At 46.2% G+C, this 19,413-nt stretch overlaps 1 protein-coding gene across 2 annotated transcripts in view; it reads right to left on the bottom strand.

Annotated features, from left to right (window-relative positions):
• Positions 1 to 13,936, bottom strand: part of HCN4 (hyperpolarization activated cyclic nucleotide gated potassium channel 4) — a 97,195-nt gene extending 83,259 nt beyond the window's left edge. For both annotated transcript variants that reach the window (XM_072345888.1, XM_072345889.1), the window contains exon 1: positions 12,377 to 13,936. In XM_072345888.1, the coding sequence (XP_072201989.1) occupies positions 12,377 to 13,077 (701 nt within the window). In that variant the 5' untranslated portion in view covers positions 13,078 to 13,936. The remainder of the gene's footprint in view (positions 1 to 12,376) is intronic.
• Between the last annotated feature and the right edge of the window lie 5,477 nt (positions 13,937 to 19,413).

Here is a 19,413-nt window from a genome sequence, read left to right as displayed (position 1 = left end):
TAAAATACTTCCACTGTGGCAACAGAGCACAAGCCTCGCTAAATCCTGCTTTGAAGATCCCCTCCACAGACACCAAAATGCGAATGTAATCTCTTATCTCTCCCTATGGTGTGATATCAGCAGGTCAGGCGGTGCTAGACACTGCCCATATGTGCCTTAGTGATATGTATACAGGAGGCCAGGAGTAGCTCTGAGGAAACAAAGTGAATCCCAGTGTCACCCCACTAGTTGCAGTGGATTCTCACCAAGGAATTTTGCTCCATATGTCAACTGATAAAAACTAATTTTGAAGAAATGTTGATATCTCTTTCTGCATCCGCAAGAGCTCCTATGTGTGGGAAAATAATTCCACCCAGAATTACAGAAGAGCTGTAATTGGGGTGAAATACAGCAATTAAGCAGTACCCACAGAACAAGGCGTAGCTACTGCTTCAGGGCATTTAAACTGTATGGGAATGTGTCACCTGGCTCTCGATCAAGACTGTTCTGTTCATAGCTGTGGATCTGGAAGAATCAGGGTAGTTCACATAACAACAAAACTAACTTGCGTCTTCTCTCCTAACTGGACTGCAGTATTCAAGCTTGGGCAGGTGTAAGTTTCCACAAACCAGACCTCACCTGAAAAAGGCTCTCTGTCCCCAGAAGAACACAGCCAGCAGGATGCAGACGGAAGGCAGGCCTACAGCCTACTTGTGGGATGAGCTGCGGAGATGTGAATGACTGACGTCAAGGCATCTTGTTCAACTCTTTCACAGCTTGTCTCTCTACATCTTATCTTAAAAAGACTAGAAAGAAATGCTGATGGCCTGCCATTACTGAGAAAATATGTGTGTGATGATTACACTAGAAGAAGTGCTTAAGAACAGCTCAGCCTTGTGAAAATAATACCCTACAGCAGCTGCCAAAACCTAAGTCCCAGAGGAGCTGCAGCTCCTTGCTCCCCGAGTTGTGCGTGACATCCATACATCAGTGCCTCCAGCAGCAGTGCTCATGGATGGACACTGCTCTTCCTCTCTGTGGACGAGGGAACGTCTCTGTTCTTTGCCATCCACCATGGGATACTCTGCTTTCAAAGAGGGCTGTGCTGATAAAGGGGAACGAGCTTTTGGGAAAATTCACAGCTTTTCTCTCTTATTTAATTTCAACAGCAGAATGACAAGAACAGGAGAGACATCTCAGGTGCTTTAGGAAGAGACGTCTCAGGTGCTTTAGGAAGAGGAAGAGAAGAGATGGTGGTGGGCTGGATGTGGGAACCATGAGGTGCTGCATTATTAGACGCACTCCCGATGTTATGTATTAATTTTCAAAGCAGACTCATTCACACACACATAACACATCCACCCACACACCGTAATGCTTAGACAGACACAAAACCATCCAGCAGCCAATTATTTGGGGTGGGAACAGCTTGCAGTAGCTCATGATGAAGCTTAGCCTTAATTCTACTCAGCTAGAGATGCTGGGAGCTGTGCACTGGTCTCCTGACTGACTGCAGATCGCAGAGCAGGGCAGATGATGTCAAGGCAAATCTTTTTTTGTCTGCAGTGCAGATTTTGCCATGTGAATTTACTTGCAAATGAGGTTTCCAGATTCCTTGTCCAAAAGCACAAGCTGTAGGCCGTAGCCACGTCTGCCACTGTTTGCCTAAAACCCCATTCATGCTGCAGAAGGAGCACACAGCCAGCAAAGCTGCCCTTCTTTGGAAGTCTATCAAAAGTCCACCTTTAGAAAAAGAGAATCATAGATCAGTGTATGTAGCAAAAGCGAAAACCAGACACTTTCCAAAGCAGTCAGGGCTGAGCCAACAGTCCCTGACAAATGTGGGGTGTAATTTAAGGCCCCTCAGTTGCTTTCTAAACATACACGGTGTGTCAACCAAGGCTGCCATGACCCGAAGCACACCTGGTTTCACACTAAAAAGCAAAGGGCCAGAACAGAACATCCAAAAGATTCAGCAGTTGGTGAGCTCAGAGGAAAGGACAGACACCTTACTAACACCTGTGCCAGACCGTTCATTTGCAAGTGCCGACTAAAGCCAAGTTGTGAATCCCATCAAAAAGGGCAACACACCTTCCAATATACACGAACAGTGAAGAAAAGCTGGACCAGCACCCCCCAAGCCCTGTGCAGCAGCTATATAGCTCTCATTACAGACACACATAAAAAGGAAAAATTAACCCTGTTTCCCTTCGCTGTCCAAGCCTTTCCTTTTCCAGACAACTTCTAAACACGCCACACAATACAGCATTGTACATGGAACTGTAAAGGTGCTCACAATCAGTTTCCTTTTTAAAAGAAGACAAAGGAAGCAACATTCCGAAATCACCTCACAGTTCCTGGATCTCCTCATTTTTGTGCTCCTAATACAAGATGGACAAGAGAGGTAACAGTATACAGAGAAGTGTAATCATGAGGAAATACTCAAGAAATTGCCTCGTAAATATTAACAAACCCTTGCCAACCTCTGCTCCGGCATCTTTTGTTATGTTAAAATGCTTGAGGAGTTGTGCAGCATCTTCCGTGGGCCCTAGCAGTACAATTGTCAACACTGGAGAAATTCAGGCACAAAGAGTGTTCCATTCATTGTTGCTCAGAGGGTCAACCAGATGCCTGACCTGTCTTCCAGTCTCTCCTTTGGCCTGGTACACGTTGTTCATCATTCAGAGTGTCTGCAGCTACCTGAGCATGGAAAAATGACACAAGTGGATTTGTGCTGGTATCACCGAGAGCTGATAATGATCTGCGATCCCGGCTGGTCCTCCTCCTCCCCTTCCCAGATACTCACAGAAAATTAGAGATGGGAAAAAAACGTTCCTCTTGTTATTAATGAAAGTCTAACTTGTGCAGTGTCCCTGGAGACAGGTTCAGATGCACATTCACACCAGCCCCTCTGCAGAAGAGACCTTGTGCTGGGTAGTACTGATGATAGCGCAGTGATGAGTTAGCACCTTGCCCTGAAATCACATGCGAAGCCCTGGCTGGCAGGAAGGGACTTATTAAAGTGGAGTCCCTGAGTCTTGGGAATGCAGCAGTTATCTCCCTCACAAGCTCCAGAGCGCTGATAACTTCGCGAGACATTTCTTCCCCACATCCAGGCCAATCCAATTGAGCTTCACCAGGTTTTCCATCCCCCAGACTGTCACAGTGCTCTGCAGCGCCTACCAGGAAAGCCGTGCACAAGCAGGGCTGCTCTGCACACAGCCTGGCTGGAGCTGTGAGCAGGGTGAGGAGTTCCTCAGCGCACAGCTACTGATTTCCTGGCAGTCACAAGAACCCGAAGCACAGATGTGAAAAGAAAAAAAAGAGTTACAGCTCCTACACACTCCTATCAAGCTGGCAACCTGCAGCACCTCTCCTGCCTCTAAGCTCTTTAACAATAGATGCATAAACACAGACAACCTCGCCATTCAAAGAAGCAGAGATTTAAATCCTTAATTAGCACATTTGGACGAGTTACCACAAACGAGATTAGCTTTTGCGCATCACTGGGGAAGCAGTGGTGTCCCTATAATGTCCAAAGGGTGGGCCCTCCAGCTGACCTCGGAATTCCCCTCTGGATGCTCATCTGCTTCTCTCTCACTGGCACTGTCTTCTCCAGTGCTGCATGCAGCACCTCTCAAAGAGTCAGCAGCCTGGTTTACCACAGCCTTGTGCAGAAATGAGGCACGGGGTGCCCATATTTGATGTCAGTCACAGTGAATATCCTGCACGGAATAATTTCCATTTGTAAAGGGATTTCCTAGGTAGCAAACCACTCAACAAGGAAGAGGTCCCTATGACAGCATCTTGTTAGCCTAGCACATACCTGCTCTCTTTTCTGTATTTCTGGAGTCCTAACTGCTTTGTGTGCTGACAAAACCCTGGTTTTAGTGCTGTCAGCACTGCAGAGCCACACAGAGCCAAGCTGCGTTCTCATCAGCCTTGTATATCACCAAGAAAATTGCCCACTTAAGCAAGGATACCTGAGCAGTCCTCACTGCTTGTCATAAATAAATCAGCTTTGATTTGAAGACCCCAGAACAAACTTGCAGTGCCACCTGGACAAGAACCTTGTCTCTATTTGTAGGCTGAAAAGCGACTTGTTTTACAGCCATCTCACTAAGAAATACTCGGGTAATGCAGGAAGGAACACTGTATTTCCGTTAGACAAAGAGGTTATTTAAACATTTCTGAGCAGGACTTAAATCAACTGCACTCACCGTAATAACTGCCTCTTTTATAACACAGGGCAAGTAAATCTTACTTACATGTGCACCACTCCACACCAAAAAGGTAATGATGTCACCAGCCAGATGCCGCCTGGTTTGAGAGATGGACGGGGATACCTCACCTGCCTTGGCAGCTGCAGGAACATATGAGGGATACCAAGAATCGGAATGGGGGGAGAAGAGGCCACATGGAAGTCGACCCATGCTCTGTTGCAGAGAATGAACATAAGAGCATTCATCGGGGTTGGGGATTTTTGTAATTCTTCCATTTGGTTTGAGTTCTAGAAACAGCCTCATCTTCTGAGTACACGAACAGCCCGCACCTTGCTCAGAGCAAACGATGTGACACAACAATTTGGGCTGAAATCTTGTGCTCTATCAAGCCTCTTCCCTAAGGAACGGCCTTTCCCTTACACTCGTCAGCACAAACGTGGTGGTTTTTTTTTGCTCTCAAACACAGAAAAGGAGTTGGCACCTTCTTTTTGAGTGACATTCATCTGTAGGGAAATTGATTTAATAGGTTGTTAGAGTGCCAATTAGAACCAACAATAACTCAATTGACCTATAACTGCCTTGGCACCAACGGAGCCTTCAAAAGTAAGAGAAAGGATGAAATCTGTGCTCTGGCACAGATGAGAGCTCAGATAGTTGGTTTCAAGAGCAAACTGAAGGATTCATGGGCTTGCTAATGAGATGCTCATAACGCAGCAGAAACAAAGACAAATTTCAATGGTTTCAAGCTAAAATGACACTATGTTATCTCTAGACAGAGATCACTCTTTTATCCATATAATAAATGGATTTCAGTGCAGCAGCAGTGACGTTAGAGCAGAAAAAAACTGAGTGCAACAGAAAGCACTGGCACAGTTACCTAACCAGAACATCATCATACTGGAACCCCAAGTTTACCTGCTTATAAGAGCACTGAGAGGTCCTACATAGATTCTGTACGTGCCTACCAATAAACACTTCTGGAAAACACATTATTCCCTCAAATAAAATCTGTTTCACACTTAACACAGCAAAGTCTGCTCCTCTATGCAAATCATCATTTGAAACACTTGGCTTTAAGGATGGGTGTATTTCAAGCTTGGAAAACAAAAACCAGGTAGAGTTTGTCAAAACACTGCTGGGCTGGGAGTGTTCAAGGACAGAAAAAGGCAGAAAGTGGAAGGGTCTGAAATTACCAGGCAAAATAACACACTGTTAAATGAGGACAGAAAGCACAGCCTGAGAAAAGTGAGATTATTTGAAGAGCCGTGGGATGACAGCAACTACAAATATACAGAACGAGAGGAAACAAATGTGAGAGAGATCCATTTGAGAAAGAAAGAAGGGATAAGGTCTGAGGCTGGTAAGAGAACGAACTGATCCGAGATAAACGTCATTGACACTGCACTTAGTGAGGTGCCAAGGGGAGGAGGGGGATTACTGAAAGCTAACGTGAGGGGCAAAAGAATGATGAAATGAAAAAAATGTGTCCTAGGACCCAGGACTGGCTACACAAGAAAGGTGGTACAAGAAGCCTGGAAGATGCAGATGGCACTGGTGAGACGGCACCGAGTTAAAGTGAGGGGTAACAACAGGTTGGAGGGAGCTGGGCAGGAGACACCATGCTGAAGTGCTGGGGAGAAAACTGAGAGCGGACAATGCTTCCCCTTGAAGCCTGGAGAGTTACCCAAGAACCTGGAGCACCATCACTGTTTTGCTGTGACTGCCTGCTACAGCCACTGCCTGATTGATAGCAGAGGGCAGTGCAGCATGCCCTCTTAAAGGTCCGTAGCTGCTAATGAACCCCAAAGTACTATTACGATTAGAATGGGGATTGATTTGCTTTTTAAGATAGGAACAATTGTACAAAAACACCATATTGAAATTAGACTGCAAACAGAACAGAGCTTAATTGCATGTATGGATTACGTTACAGTCGCTACATGATTTAAAATATATTCTTATAGAATTCATGCTTCATTCAAGATGAGAGGAAGGGCTGGAGGCAGACCTGTGTGAGGAAGAGACTTTCTATAGGAGCTCATTCCTTGCACAGTCTGGAAGGCTTGCAATAAAAGAGATAAGGAACTGCAGAATGAGATGTGATGGCTGAGGCAAATGAGCGCTGCCCTGGAGATTCTATCTCTGCCAAAAAGTTCCTGCAGAGGTGCAAGGGAAATAGCTCAATCCAAAACTGGAATTAGAATAATATTGTTAGGCGATGATTAAAAAGAACACTATGACACTGTTTACAGCTACATTTGGTGTTTGCTTTGTTGTTGTTTAGCTTAACAACAGATAAACTGGCAAACATCAGAGGTTTGGAAAGAGGGTGGGTGGGATCGGCATGCCTCCTCCTCAGACTGGCTGCTCACCAACCAAGTCTAAGAAGTCCTCTTTAAGCCCTCTTAAAGAACCAGTTACTCTTAAACAGGTAGTCATTACCTCAGAGCCCTTGTCCTCTGGGTTGCGGTGATGTCTGATTCTAGGCACCCCAGAGGCCGAGCTCTGAACATAAGATATGCTGTGTAACACTATGTACTCTGCAAAACGGGGCCTCAGACTGCCTGTACCACGTTAATGTTCTTAATCTTATCGTCCATGAGTATCACCTCACGATAAACTGGGGATGACAATACCAGTTCCCTAGCCGAGGTGTCAGGAAGTGAAATGAACATTCGTTGCTGTTAGAGTTGAGTATTTTTTAAGTGCCAAAAAAGCTTGTTTGTTCAGACTAGGATCTGAACAAGGTGAAATAAACATGGTAGGCTGTCTTACAAAAAGAGATGGAGAAAATGTTAAACAGCTTTTCACAAGGAACAACCATCCCCTGGTGCACTGAATGAGGCATGGGCTTCTGAGGAACAAATAATGTGTTCATCTAGCAGCACAGATTTGCACAAAGGACCTGAACGGAGTTTGTGCAGGAAATGTTAATCGCAGCATTTCCTTCAATCTCAGTGTTTGCCTTAGCATTTATTCGTATTCTTTCACCTCATTTTCTGTACATGAACATACATGAAAATACTCTAATATTATATAATTAGGACCTTCACACATATTCTGGTAAAACACCGAGGTGCTCCACTTACTGATGACGCTTTCCTGTTTACAACTGCTGCCTTTTGTAGCACCTAAGCCTGTCTCATACAGATACCTGTGTCTCCTACAATGACCCTCTAGCTCAGGATATTTTATCCTCTGCCTCACAACACGGGAACCGGGGCATGAAGTCTGTGGTGCCCTGCCCAAGGACACAGGAAGTACAGCTGCACTAGCTTGGTTTCCTTAGTTCGTGGTCACAAAACCATGTTTCCCCTCCTGCGGTCTGATTCACAGTCCACTGAAGACAACAGAAGTCTAAGTCATGCTGTTCAGCAGGATTTGGATTATCCCTCATATGATTCCTGCTTGAATCCTCTTGTTCTGGTCCAGCAACAATGCCCTGGGAATTGGCAGGAAAGCTAGCTGCAGTAGAGACAGCAAGAACTGGCTTCAGGAAAGCATCTCCCTTCCCCAGCTCGTGTTTTCCACGGAGTTGTAAAGCAAGAAAAGAAGAGAGGCAAATATACCAGCTGCCCACCAATAAACTTGTGCCTCATTTGCACTGTTTGTTTGTTTTTTAATGACTGGTACAGGACCTACTATTAATGCCTTCCCCTCAGAGCAAAGGTTTCAGCAAAGCAGAATTTCAGTGCGTGGTACAGAAGAGTGACACAATAGCTGGCTTTTCATTTTACTTTGCTGAGAGCAGCGGGCAAGTCACAAGATCAGAGTTTGCCACTGTGGGCAGCATTTGAACATGGGCAGGCACGAAGGAAGGCACATGAGCAGCACTCTGGGCAGCAGGAAAAATAAGGAGTGTTATTGTTAGAGTGCGGGAAGCACAACACCCACCTGAATTAACTGCCCAAGTCAGGAGCACGCCGCATGCTTCACAAATGGTTTACCCTCTGAACAAAACAGCAAAAGGCTTACGAATGAAAACAACCTCCACAGGCAGAGCAGCATCCCGGGAAGCACTCTGCAAATCACTTCTGTTCAGGAGAGTAGGAAAGGGAAACTGACATCCTTCCATTTTTGTTCAATCCTGGCGGTGCTATTGGGGTCAGCATTTCGTACTGTAATTAATAAATCGCACTGGCTCCCCAAGGAAGGCAGTCTGAGTGATGCTGCTTAGAGGTCTAGAATAGCAAAAAGAGGAGCAAATGATTTTGTTCTTCAGAAATTCCCTTCGCTTACACATTGCATCTCTACATCCAGTTCTTTTGGTGCCTCGGAAATCTCCCGAGACTCCCAGAGCTTCCTCTGTCAGAAGAAGCAGATGTACAAAAGGCTCCGTTTGCAGACAAATACTGCAAGAGCAGTGGAAAGAAAAATTCCAAACTAAGAAGCTGAGACCACAATTGAGTGGAATCTCTCTCATTGTTTTCAAGAAAGCAGCAGCTTTCTTTTTCCTGCAGAGAAGGTAATAGATTACTGGGCAGCGAACAATGTGTAGTTCTATTTACATCCCCTGTTTGAAGTGGACTATTTTGGTCCTTAAGGCAGCATATCAGCTCTGAGGCCTTCCTAAAAGCAGCATGCTTCACTGTTTGTTTTGCAAGCAGTTCTGGATAGTAGCTCCAACCAATACGTTTCAGTCAACTACAGACTGGATGGATCTTTCTTTGTCTGGAATTTTTTTATTAAACCAATTGTGCTGGATCAATGCTTCCTCTAAGCAATACATTACAATTCTGCCTACCCACTGAAAAAGCTCTCGGAGCCTCAGATCAATCTTGATCTAGGAAATAAACTTTGTCCCTGCACTGATATGTGATCAACCACAGACGCAAATAGTAACCAGCACTTCCACCTAAACCTCAGAACAGGAACCAGCATTCTTATTTTCATCAGGAACTGCGGAGACACCTTTAAGTGCTTCCAGAACCAGTCCACTGCATTAGTCATGAGTACTCAGGGGCACCGAGTCTGGTTCTTATAAAGGTCATTTGGTGTTTTCTCCCCACACAATGGACTAAAAGCAGAAATCAACAGAGCCTTAATCTATATTAATTTGCTTTTCTCTTCAAGGGTCATAGATTTTCCATTGGAATTAGCTACATTAGATGCTGAAATGATAATTTAACGAGACTATGATGAAAGCCTCCGTTCTATTCTAAAACTGCAATGCCTCTCTCACAGCACAAAGGAAAATAACTCCATGAAATCACAAAAGATACACAAACGTAATTTCACAGCAGAATCAAGATCCACTAATTTGGGTCAGTGTTTAACTCAAATATTCGCCTCTTGAGCTGTTCTTAAACCTCCGTGAGGTCTGGAGCAGATGCTCCTCACTCTCAAAAGGTGAAATTAATGTGTACAAAATCACAGGAGACGAGATCTAAGGCTGAGCACTTGATAACCTGAAACTTGTACAGTGAATGCTGCTGCACAGCGTGGGTGACTATGCAAAGTGCAACATAATGGAGACTCGTGCCTCTTAGAACATCCTAATGCTCCGGAATCTGCACCCATCTACAGCAAGGAGCAATCGCACATTGCACTGCGTGACTTGCAAAGCAGAAAACAAAAGTCCTTTGGATCAAGGAGATGGCTCTTGCAAATATTTGGCTAACACCCGCTCTTTGGCGCAATCTGCTGCATTTCAGAGGTCAAGAAATGTTACTCGTTTTCATGCAAGTTGTTTCCAAGATAGATGCTTCAGTAGCACTCAGAGGAGAGAACACAAAACACAAACAGAAGCCAGGAAAGCTCCCACCCTTCTTCAATGCAGCCATTGCTAATAGGTCATTTTTTCTCTAAGCGGCAGTCGTATTTAAGGAGATAGATATACAAACAGGGGAGAATAAAGTTCCCCTGAAAATCCACATACTGACCACACAACAGTGCATCCAACTCCTGGTCTCTTCAGATGTCTCTCTGCATGAGCAGTACCACTGCCCCATCTGATGTTGATATATAATAGTAGGGAGAAAGCACGTATTTGTGTATGAGGCTTCTAGCATCAATTTAGAAGAAACACAAACCAGCAAGATCCCAGCCTACCTGGAATCTGACACCAAGCACAAAATGTCTCGCACCAGGGTACAGACATCCATCTGACTTTGCTTTCTCTGCACAAATGGGAAGCTACATTGCAGAAGATCTTATTATTAACACTACCAAGCCACATATGCACACATACCTAACTGCATGCATGCAAACATCTATGTGTTAGCAGACTCTGTACAATCATCTGGCTTGGCAAAGTCCAGCTTGCCTGTGTATTCTTCCATTCCTTTGTGTAAGGACAGGAGTAGCCCTAGAGTGAAGTATCTCACAAACAAGAATGTGCCTCAGAATTTGCTGTGCCACTTTAAGGAACAAGCACTGGATCACAAGAAACCCTCAAAAAATAAACTCTTAGGACATCTCACCTTGGGCAAGGTGGCTACCTCAGCTAACTCTAGAATCCTTTCACTAAGTTTGACAGGCCGGTTCTATGCTGGAATCTTGAAACATGAAAGGACATAAATCCATTACAGGTACATGAAAGATGCACAAGCTGAAGACTACTTTTGGATCAGTTCAAATATGCTCTAGGGATAACATCCAAGATTCCTTTAAGATGCAACACACAGAGAACACTGCTGAAATAACCCAAGAAAGCACAGCAGTTAAAGCCCAGGCTTGTGGAAAATGCACAAAACCTGGAGCCAAGAGAATGAAATTGGTTTTGTTCTTGTAAAGCTAAACACTCCCATATTTCTCTGTGCTTGTGAGGCACTGACCAGTAACAACAGTGAGGTGATTTTATACTCTTTCCTATCTGGGTTGGAATAAGATCGCACTAGGACGATGTACCACGATGTAGCTACAGGAAACCCTCGTATGCTCAGTCAGCTGTACGCTTGGGACACTTGACTGCACTAAATTTAATCGACAGTGCAGCCTTCCAATTCATACAGCCTTCTAATAATGTTTGCTAATCCAAGAAAGTATCAAGGAATCTGTTCAGTGCCAGTCCTGAATCTTCTCAGTGTGTGAACTGCAGCTTAAATCCCTCAGGGTAGTGCCAAGTGGTTTCTGTCATTGGGCACCCAAATCCATCTTGCAACTCCTTCCTAAATTGATCGTGTTAATTGTATTTCAGGGGATCACACAATGCTTCTTTAACAATCCAAGAACTCAGTAAAATCATGTAATTTGATAGAAATGTGTTTGAATAATGTACTTCTACCGTGTGCTTTTAAATGGAAGATGGAAGCCAGTTGTAATTAAAGTTGAAGCGATAGACCTCACCCATTGATTGCACTAAGTAATTAATTATTGATTGCAGCACTTTACATACATATTGCAGAGGACAATTCACCTGTGCAGAAGACAATACCTACATAGAAATACCTGAACCCAACCCCCTCAACTGAATGAGTGAAACTATGCAGAAATTGGCTCCACTGTTTACAAGTTAATTTCCTTATTAGCCTTCCTGGAAATGCTGCTGTCTGAGTGAACGAAAGCTATTCCTCTCACAAAGACAGTGCTCACCATTCCCTACCCAAATTAGTTTCACAGACAGGTATCTGCAGATGCAAACTAGAAAACCTTTGTCTGCAAGACTCCAAAAGTCTTAAGCAGTGACTGCTGCTCTTCTCTGCAGGTAGCAATTTCTGACAGCAATGCTGCATTAAGGAGCAGCACAGAACAATAGCAGCACCATTCCCTAACTCTTGGGGAAAGAGAAGGGAGAGGACTCTGAGGTGTTAAATCAGGAAAGGAAACACTACTCAGGCAGATGGCAGGTTCTGAGCTGGAGATGTGGTAGTTAAGCTGCAGACACCGTGTTTTATAGAGTTGTGCATCAGGTGGGAACACTCTACCCATTTACACTGGACTATGGAGAGGCTTTTCCCTATAAAAAGCCAATGTGAGAGACATCTGTTGGTTTAAATACACCACTGAAAATGAATAGCAGTATGAGGATACTGAAGCTAATCTCAAATATAAATGAAACCTGCAGACTGTCTGACTGGAGCAGATCTTGGACGTGTCCTCCCACTCCTCTGACTAGGAAATTAACAAGGAAAGTTATCTCTGGGTGTGTGCTGTGTGCAGAGGTCTGAGCCGGACAGGGAAGGGGAAGGGACAGGCCAGGTAGTTCTGAGTGGGGTGAGAATGGGAGATGGTACCTGAAGTCGCTGTAGGGGTGGATGATCCAGAACCCAGCAGACTTAACCCTTTCCTGCTCCCTCTCCACGGCCTTCTGGCTGCCAAACATCCTCAAGGAGAATTTGTTGACCCCCGGCTGGAGCATGGCCCCGAACTGCCTCTGCATGAACCCGGCTTGGCCCAGCCTCTGCTCCTCATCTGGGGTGATCTGGTCACACCCTCCACCTCCTTCCACTTTGATAGAGGTAGAGGAGCAAGCCCGGAGGGGCTGCTGCTGGGGCTCCGGGGGGGAAGCTGGCGGCGGGGGCACCGGCAGTCCCTGCGTCTCCCCGCTATCGGAGGGGCTCTTGTCCTCGCCGGGGGAGGCCGGCTCCCCCTCGCCGCCGATCAGCCTCTTCTCCTCGGCCGCGTCGTGGAGGTGCCTGCTGGTCAGCGAGGACAGGCTCCCTTTGAAGCGGCGGCAGTCCCCGTTGGTGCTGGTCTTGGCACCTTTGCTGCCCGCCTCCGTCTCTACGAGGCCGGAGTCCTCCCCTCTGCCGGGGTCTCCCCCGAGCGCCCGGGTGCTCCCAGCAGAGGGCGAAGGCAATGGCTTGAGCCTGATGCTTTTCCTCCGGGTGTCCTTGTCGCTGTCTTCCTCTTCGTCCATGATCGACGCCTTGGGTCCTATCTGCTGGGGCAGGCTGTAGAGCCTCTTGCGCATGGAGGGGGGCAGCTTGTCCATGGCCGCTGCTGCTGCTGCTCAGGTGGAGGGAGGGACCCCCGGCTGTGCGCGAGGAGGGGAGCGGCGCGCTGCCCCAGGCCCCTGCCCCGGCTTAAGGGGCAGGAGGGACCAGAGACTGGCGTGTCATCTCCTTACCAGGCTGTGGCATCCACAGGCTCTGCATCAAAGCACGGGCTCCGCATCCAGAACGGAAGGAAAAAAAAAAGAGAAAAAAAAAAAAAAAAAAAAGAGGGAAGGCGAAAAAGCCCCCCCTCCTCCCTCGTCCCGATTTGGCTACTTGCTGCTTGCCTCCCTTTGGTGAGTGCTACTGCAATCCCTGTCTGCTCAGATCCAGCGCACCGGGCAGGAAGTCTAGAGGACAGCCGCGCGCTCCTGGCTGGAAGGCGAGGCAGGGCGGCAGCGGCAGCAGCCTTGCCATGTCGGCTTCCAGATGCAAATGTGCCGTGTCTCCGGGCGGGCAGGCATCCTCCGGAAAGCCAGACGCAAGCCCGGGTACCTCAAACTCCTCAACCTGCCTGCCAATAACACAATGAACTGCAACCTGCAGCGGCCACTGCTTGCTTACATCACTGTCATCACTTATTCCTCATGCAGCCCCTACTCCTGGGAATATTCATGAAGCGATCCCATTCTGTGGGTTGCCATAGGAGCGACTACTGCACTCAGGCTCTGCCTACCTGAGCCAGCACCCGGGCTTCTTAAAAGGGCAACGTCTGGCTGCGAAGGGGCTGCGTGGCTGTCAGCGCTCGCCGCAGCGGGGCTGCACCAGGCGGGCACTGCGCTGCCCAGCAGCCCGCCGCGCCTCGGCGTTGCCTGAGCGAGAGTCCGGCTTAATGCCACCCGTGGTTTAACAGCGAGAACTGCGGGCAGCTGTTAATTTATAAATAGCAGCGTCGTAAAAATAAGAGCGAGATTCCTTTTTCTCTTAGATGCTGACGAGCCTTTCTCCTTCTGGAGTTGCAGCTGCTTTGCCGCAGGTTTTCTTGTGAAGACGTGGGGGCTTTGTGAAAAGGGGCAAATCCAAATCTAAAGGAAAAGTGTCGATTCACCTTGAAAATCGTATTTGCATGCAAAGCAGGGGCTTGGGGACCGCCTGTCTTTTCCGGCAGAAGTTTGCCTGCTGGGAAGCCCACTGCGTGTTTCACCACCCGAGCTGCCTGCTCTCCCGTTAGACATGCGAAACGCTACTACTCCCATCAAGGGCTGGAGCCGTACAAGTCATTCAAAAAGACAAGCAGCATCTCCAAGGGCTCCCCTACCGGAACAGCGGGGGCTGGGCAGGGCCGGGCCGTGCAGGTTGCTATGCGTGGGCTCTCCCACGGCACGCGGGGAAGCCCACTCCGCTCGAGCACTGAGTCAGCGCTTCCTGCGCTCGCCCGGCCCCGGCCGCTCCCGTGGGCAGGAAGCTCCGCTGGGAATCCTCCCTCCTGCCGCCGCTGGCTCCGGCGCAGCGCGTGTTGCAGAGGCCGAATAGGAGAATAGGTAAAAGCGGGCTTCTCCTGCCTGTCGCTATTTGGGAGAAAAGGCAGACGTGGCGATCAGCCCTGCCCTTCTCTGAGAATGGCTGTTTATTCCCTAATGCTTAAGAAGCGTTAGATTGATAAACAGAGTCCAATTATTTCCTAATGTAAAGCCTTTGAAACCAGTGGAGCTCAATTAAGAATCCGTTTAGCCATGTAAGAGTGTTTGCATATATTTTTGCATAGGCTCGGTAGATGCAGCTTTCAGACTGCTTGTTGTTTTATACATTTAAATCATACCTCCCTGAAGAAGGAAACCACGTGCACTTTGCAGGGAGATAAGCACAGGCAACCAGTGCCCGCTGCAAGCAGTGAGGAAATCCTCACCGGCTTCCTGAGAACAGCTGTGCTTAGGCTTTCATTAGCGAACATTCACCTTTCTCCCCAGCAGTCCCTGATCACCAGCCTAAGGTAACCGTGCCATTTAAAGCAGCAGGGTGCTACTTAGCAGGATGCTGCTAGAGGGAACGCAGCCATCAGCAGTGCCTGCACCGTGCCCACAGACAACACCTGCTTCTTCATCTTCATATGCCTGCTCTCTCTCGAATCCTTTCACTGAAGCATTCACCTGCTCCTCTTCTCCTATCACCTCCTGGCACAACCTAAACTGGCTGTGACTCATTTGAAGTACTCCAGAAAGATGCTACCTGGCACAAGTATTATTTCATGTTGTTATTTCAGTCAGGAGGTCTGCTTTCCTGGGGAAATAAACCTCGATTTTCAGATGTTGCTGTAGATGAGATGTTGTGAACTGAGCCAGCGATCACATTACAAGTCTTTTTCCCCCACTTTTTGCTATTTAGGCACTAGGGATGCACTTCTATGCCTAAACTGCAATCAACTGCCTTCCAAAAGGATGTGTTTTAATTAATGAGGTGCATAACGTCTGAAACTGATGCGGCTTCTTCAACGCAGCCCTTAATGTTCTCAGAGAATGACAGAGCAATAAAGGACGTGCTCAAAGAATCAAGTTGTTTGTCCTCTTTCAGCTCTACTATTCTAGCCTGCTCTCGGAAAACACCCACACTCTATTTCTTGGTCTTTCTGGGATTATTCTCTAAGTGCTTCCTTATTCGATGACACAAATAAGATTCTCTTCGAGCCCTGAGGTGGGAAGAGAACACTGCAGAGCAGCCAAGCAGCAGGATGCTCCTTCATCACTTCTGCGGCTAAGAAAGAAAACGATCAGGTGCAAAGACTGAGTCAGGCTGCCTGGCACGCTGCTGCACGATGACAGAAGCATGCAGACATCCTGGTGCTCAGACCTCTGGCTTGCACTCTCCGAGCCACTATTATCCAGTCTATATATGGGGCAGATGATTCCTAAGATACAGATAAGTTTTTTAAATCATTGTTTGTGGAATATGCTTGTTACCTTTGAAACTGTCTGTAAAACTCTTTAATCTCACACTTGCTTGAAGCAATTTTTCAGCGCTTTATTTTAGCAATTATTATAGTCCCATCTTGAATAAAAAATGCTTTAATCTGAAATGAGAAAGTTAGTGCTGTCTCGAATCGAGGCCTCATCAAACACATAGCCCAAAACAAGAAGGTGAATTCTCACGTAGCTCTGTTTGCAAGGGCAGGTTCCTAAACATTTCTAACACTTGGCTCCAGGAGTCACAGCTATCGAACCCAGAGGAAGATTCAAAGCCCTTAAAATGTAATGACAATTTGGTATCCAGAGAATTTATATCTTACTTGAGAGTCTTCCAAGAATTAAGTGCAAGTACAAGGAGGCTGGGAATTATCCTTGTCTAATGGTATGAAACTATCATGGCCATTATTTATTATTGATATTATGGCAATGCTTTCCACGTTAGCAAACAGTCCTTTATAGGCAGGTTTTCAGAACCCTTCAGGAAAGCTGTGCCTGTTGCTGCACTAGGACTGTCCTATCATTGGCTGCACAGTACATTCAAAGGGGGTATAGGGAACCCACCTGCCAGGGAAAGGAAAAACCCCTTCTGAGGGAAATTATCTCTTTTTTAACAGTATTTGTCAAATACCGCTCAAGACCTGGCATAGATACAAAGGCAGTAGATGTAGAAGGAAGAATGCAGGTGCAGCAGCCAAAGATTCGCTTATTTCTTAAGGGATTTTGTCAACTCCTCTATGTGGTGCTACTTCAGTGACAATACAGTGCTACACACAAATGGGAAAAATCACATTATTATTAAGCCCAGGATTGTGCAAGAACAGACTGAGAATCACAAAATCTTCCATCCTCCAGCTCAGGATACACTTTCTGCACGCTGACCTGCTAGGACAGTCTTTGCTGGGGTGAGAGTTTCAGATGTCACCCTGGAGCCTTTGGCTTCTCAGATAATAAAGGAGTCAATTAACATGTGGTGCAGATTGGAGGAGCTAAACAAGTCCCTTCAAAGCTGCACATTGTTCCTAGCAGGCAGCTTCTAACTCATAAGTGACATGTGAAAGTATGAAATACTAAAACAGGGAAGTTTTATCGGGGTTTTAGTGGTAGAACCTTCACTTACTGCTCCTACAGCTTGGGTCACACCTAGAACAAATACATTTTCACAGCAAATACACAAATCTTACCTCCCTCTTGCCCCTGTTACTTACACAAATGTGCTGTCACCCTTGGATTGTTGAAATTCAACCAGTGCTTCCTTTATTGCTCTATCAGTAGGAATGGGAAGCGGGAGACTGGAACAAATGCTGAAACCTATTTAAGGTACAGAGAAGAAGGCATCTGGGCATCTGGGTATGATAAGGAAAATGCTGAGCACTGAGAAGTGAGATACATGTCAGAATGTTGGGTGGTGGGGAGGCACTTCACAGGGCATGGGGAAGAGGGAAGAGTTCCACTGTGCTGGATATCAGGGTGGAAGCAGAAAGCCCTCTTTTGTTGCTGCATAAAAACTGGGTTGGGTTGAGAGAAAGATTAGTTCAAAGTTCATGTGTGGGAGCTGAGAGATCCCAATGACAACAGGCTGTGAAGCCTGGCATATAGAGGCAGCAGCACCAGGAAAGCCCGTGTCAGGAAGTACTTGGAAAGCTATTATCTGTTCAGCCTCCACTGGCAAACAAACCCAGAGCCATCCCACCCTCTTCATCCTCATAACCACAATCAAAATAGGAGCACTTGTCTAAGATGTATTTCCAGGGGGTTGCTGGGAATGCGCTTGTAACCAACAGCCATGGCAGTGGACTGCAAAAAAAGGAAATGTTATCCAAAAAAACACAATCAGCCATGTGAGTATCTATGGACATCTATCACTGACTGTGCAGAAAATAAAGACCAGGATTTTCCAAGCGGTTAGATCTCTACTAAAGTTGATAATCCTCTCTGCTGCAAGGAGATAAAAATCACAGCCAGAAACAGATTGATGAGCAAGAGCACCTTGCCACCTGACCTGCAATATTCCCTGAGCAGAGCAGAAAACTTAAGGACCAGTACCCAGGAGTGAAGCTATGAAGAAGAGAAATTACTCCGATTCTGGGAAGTTGCTGAGATCACAGTAACTGTATGATTTAGTCACAGTTACATTTAGTTTATGGATGGTCTACATTTTTACATTGTGGTCTAGACCCCACTGGTGAGTTTTCCAATATTCACATTGAAATGCTCATAGTAAGCTTGTATCTTGGGCTTCAATAACATTTGCTTTCCAAATGTACATTCCATCAAATTTCTATTTAAAGACCAAGAACTTACTATTTTTCTACCATCATCTGGAATTATTCAGAAGAGTAGAGACAGCACGGAGAGCCTTGCTCAAACTGGATCAGTTCAATGACTATCAAACCACTCTTTCTCAAAACAGCGCCTTTCACCAGCGTTTAATGAGCTGTAGCTTCAAAGAATAATGGATCTGGATCCCTCTTCACGAGCCCACCCTCGCCTGTGCATCTTCTGTCCACATGAACTGCACTATTTTTGGTTGTCACGCAGCGCTGGATTCGATGGGAAACGTGCTCTTGTCTCCAGTAGCAGCACTGGCAGGGCGCAGCTTTGGGACGTCCACACTCTGCTTGATGATCTGAATTCTGTCAGGGCTGACTTTAACTGTTAGAGTGAGACTGAAGCCAGCTTGGCATCACATTGATGCAGCACCAAACCAGCCTCACACCTGTACTACTTGTCAGACATCTATACAGTTCTCCCTCTACAGTCTGTAAGAACTCATCATCTTCATGAAGATATCTTAAAAATGCCTCCATGCATCAAATTGCTGAAGAAAGGCAGAGGATTTAGAAGTTTAAATAAGAGGCTGTCTACTAATTAGAAACAAGCTACCTTCACAAACAGGTGGAAAGATACTATTTTCAAGAAGATTCTTCCATCAGATTTGTTTTAAACCACCAAACGGGTTGAAATACTAGAAGAGGAAACTAACAGACCAGTGGATACAAAGCATGCATTAGCTCCATTTCCTTAGGTAAGCAGCTAAAAACCATTTCATTACACTGGGGAGCAACTTACACATTTTCATGCTTACTCATGATTTCTGAACTCTTGAACACAGCAAAGTTGCAAAAACAAGCATAGCCAACATGTCTAAATGATATGATAGCAGAAGAGGTTCAAGCAGAGAATCCCACTTTCTTGTTACCCCTCATGCAGATACCGCTGGTCACGCTGATGCCACAGAGGTTAAGTTTTAGCTAGTTGTCCCTCCCACTCAATAACTTCAATGGAATAGAAATTCACTGCCAATAAAAGCAAGGCCAAAGGCAAGGGAGGTAAAGCATTTCTGCCTGCACCTCATGCCTTACTGGCACGAGTATATCCTCTGCAAACAAATAACCAGGTCATGCCAGTCTAAGTCCTCAAGACATCCCCATTATC

This window comes from Excalfactoria chinensis, chromosome 10 (genome assembly GCF_039878825.1).
Source record: "Excalfactoria chinensis isolate bCotChi1 chromosome 10, bCotChi1.hap2, whole genome shotgun sequence".
In the NCBI taxonomy this organism is placed as follows: Eukaryota; Metazoa; Chordata; class Aves; order Galliformes; family Phasianidae; genus Excalfactoria; species Excalfactoria chinensis.
The sequence above is the reverse complement of the archived record's forward strand: the minus strand, read 5'-3'. Positions and strand labels throughout refer to the sequence as shown.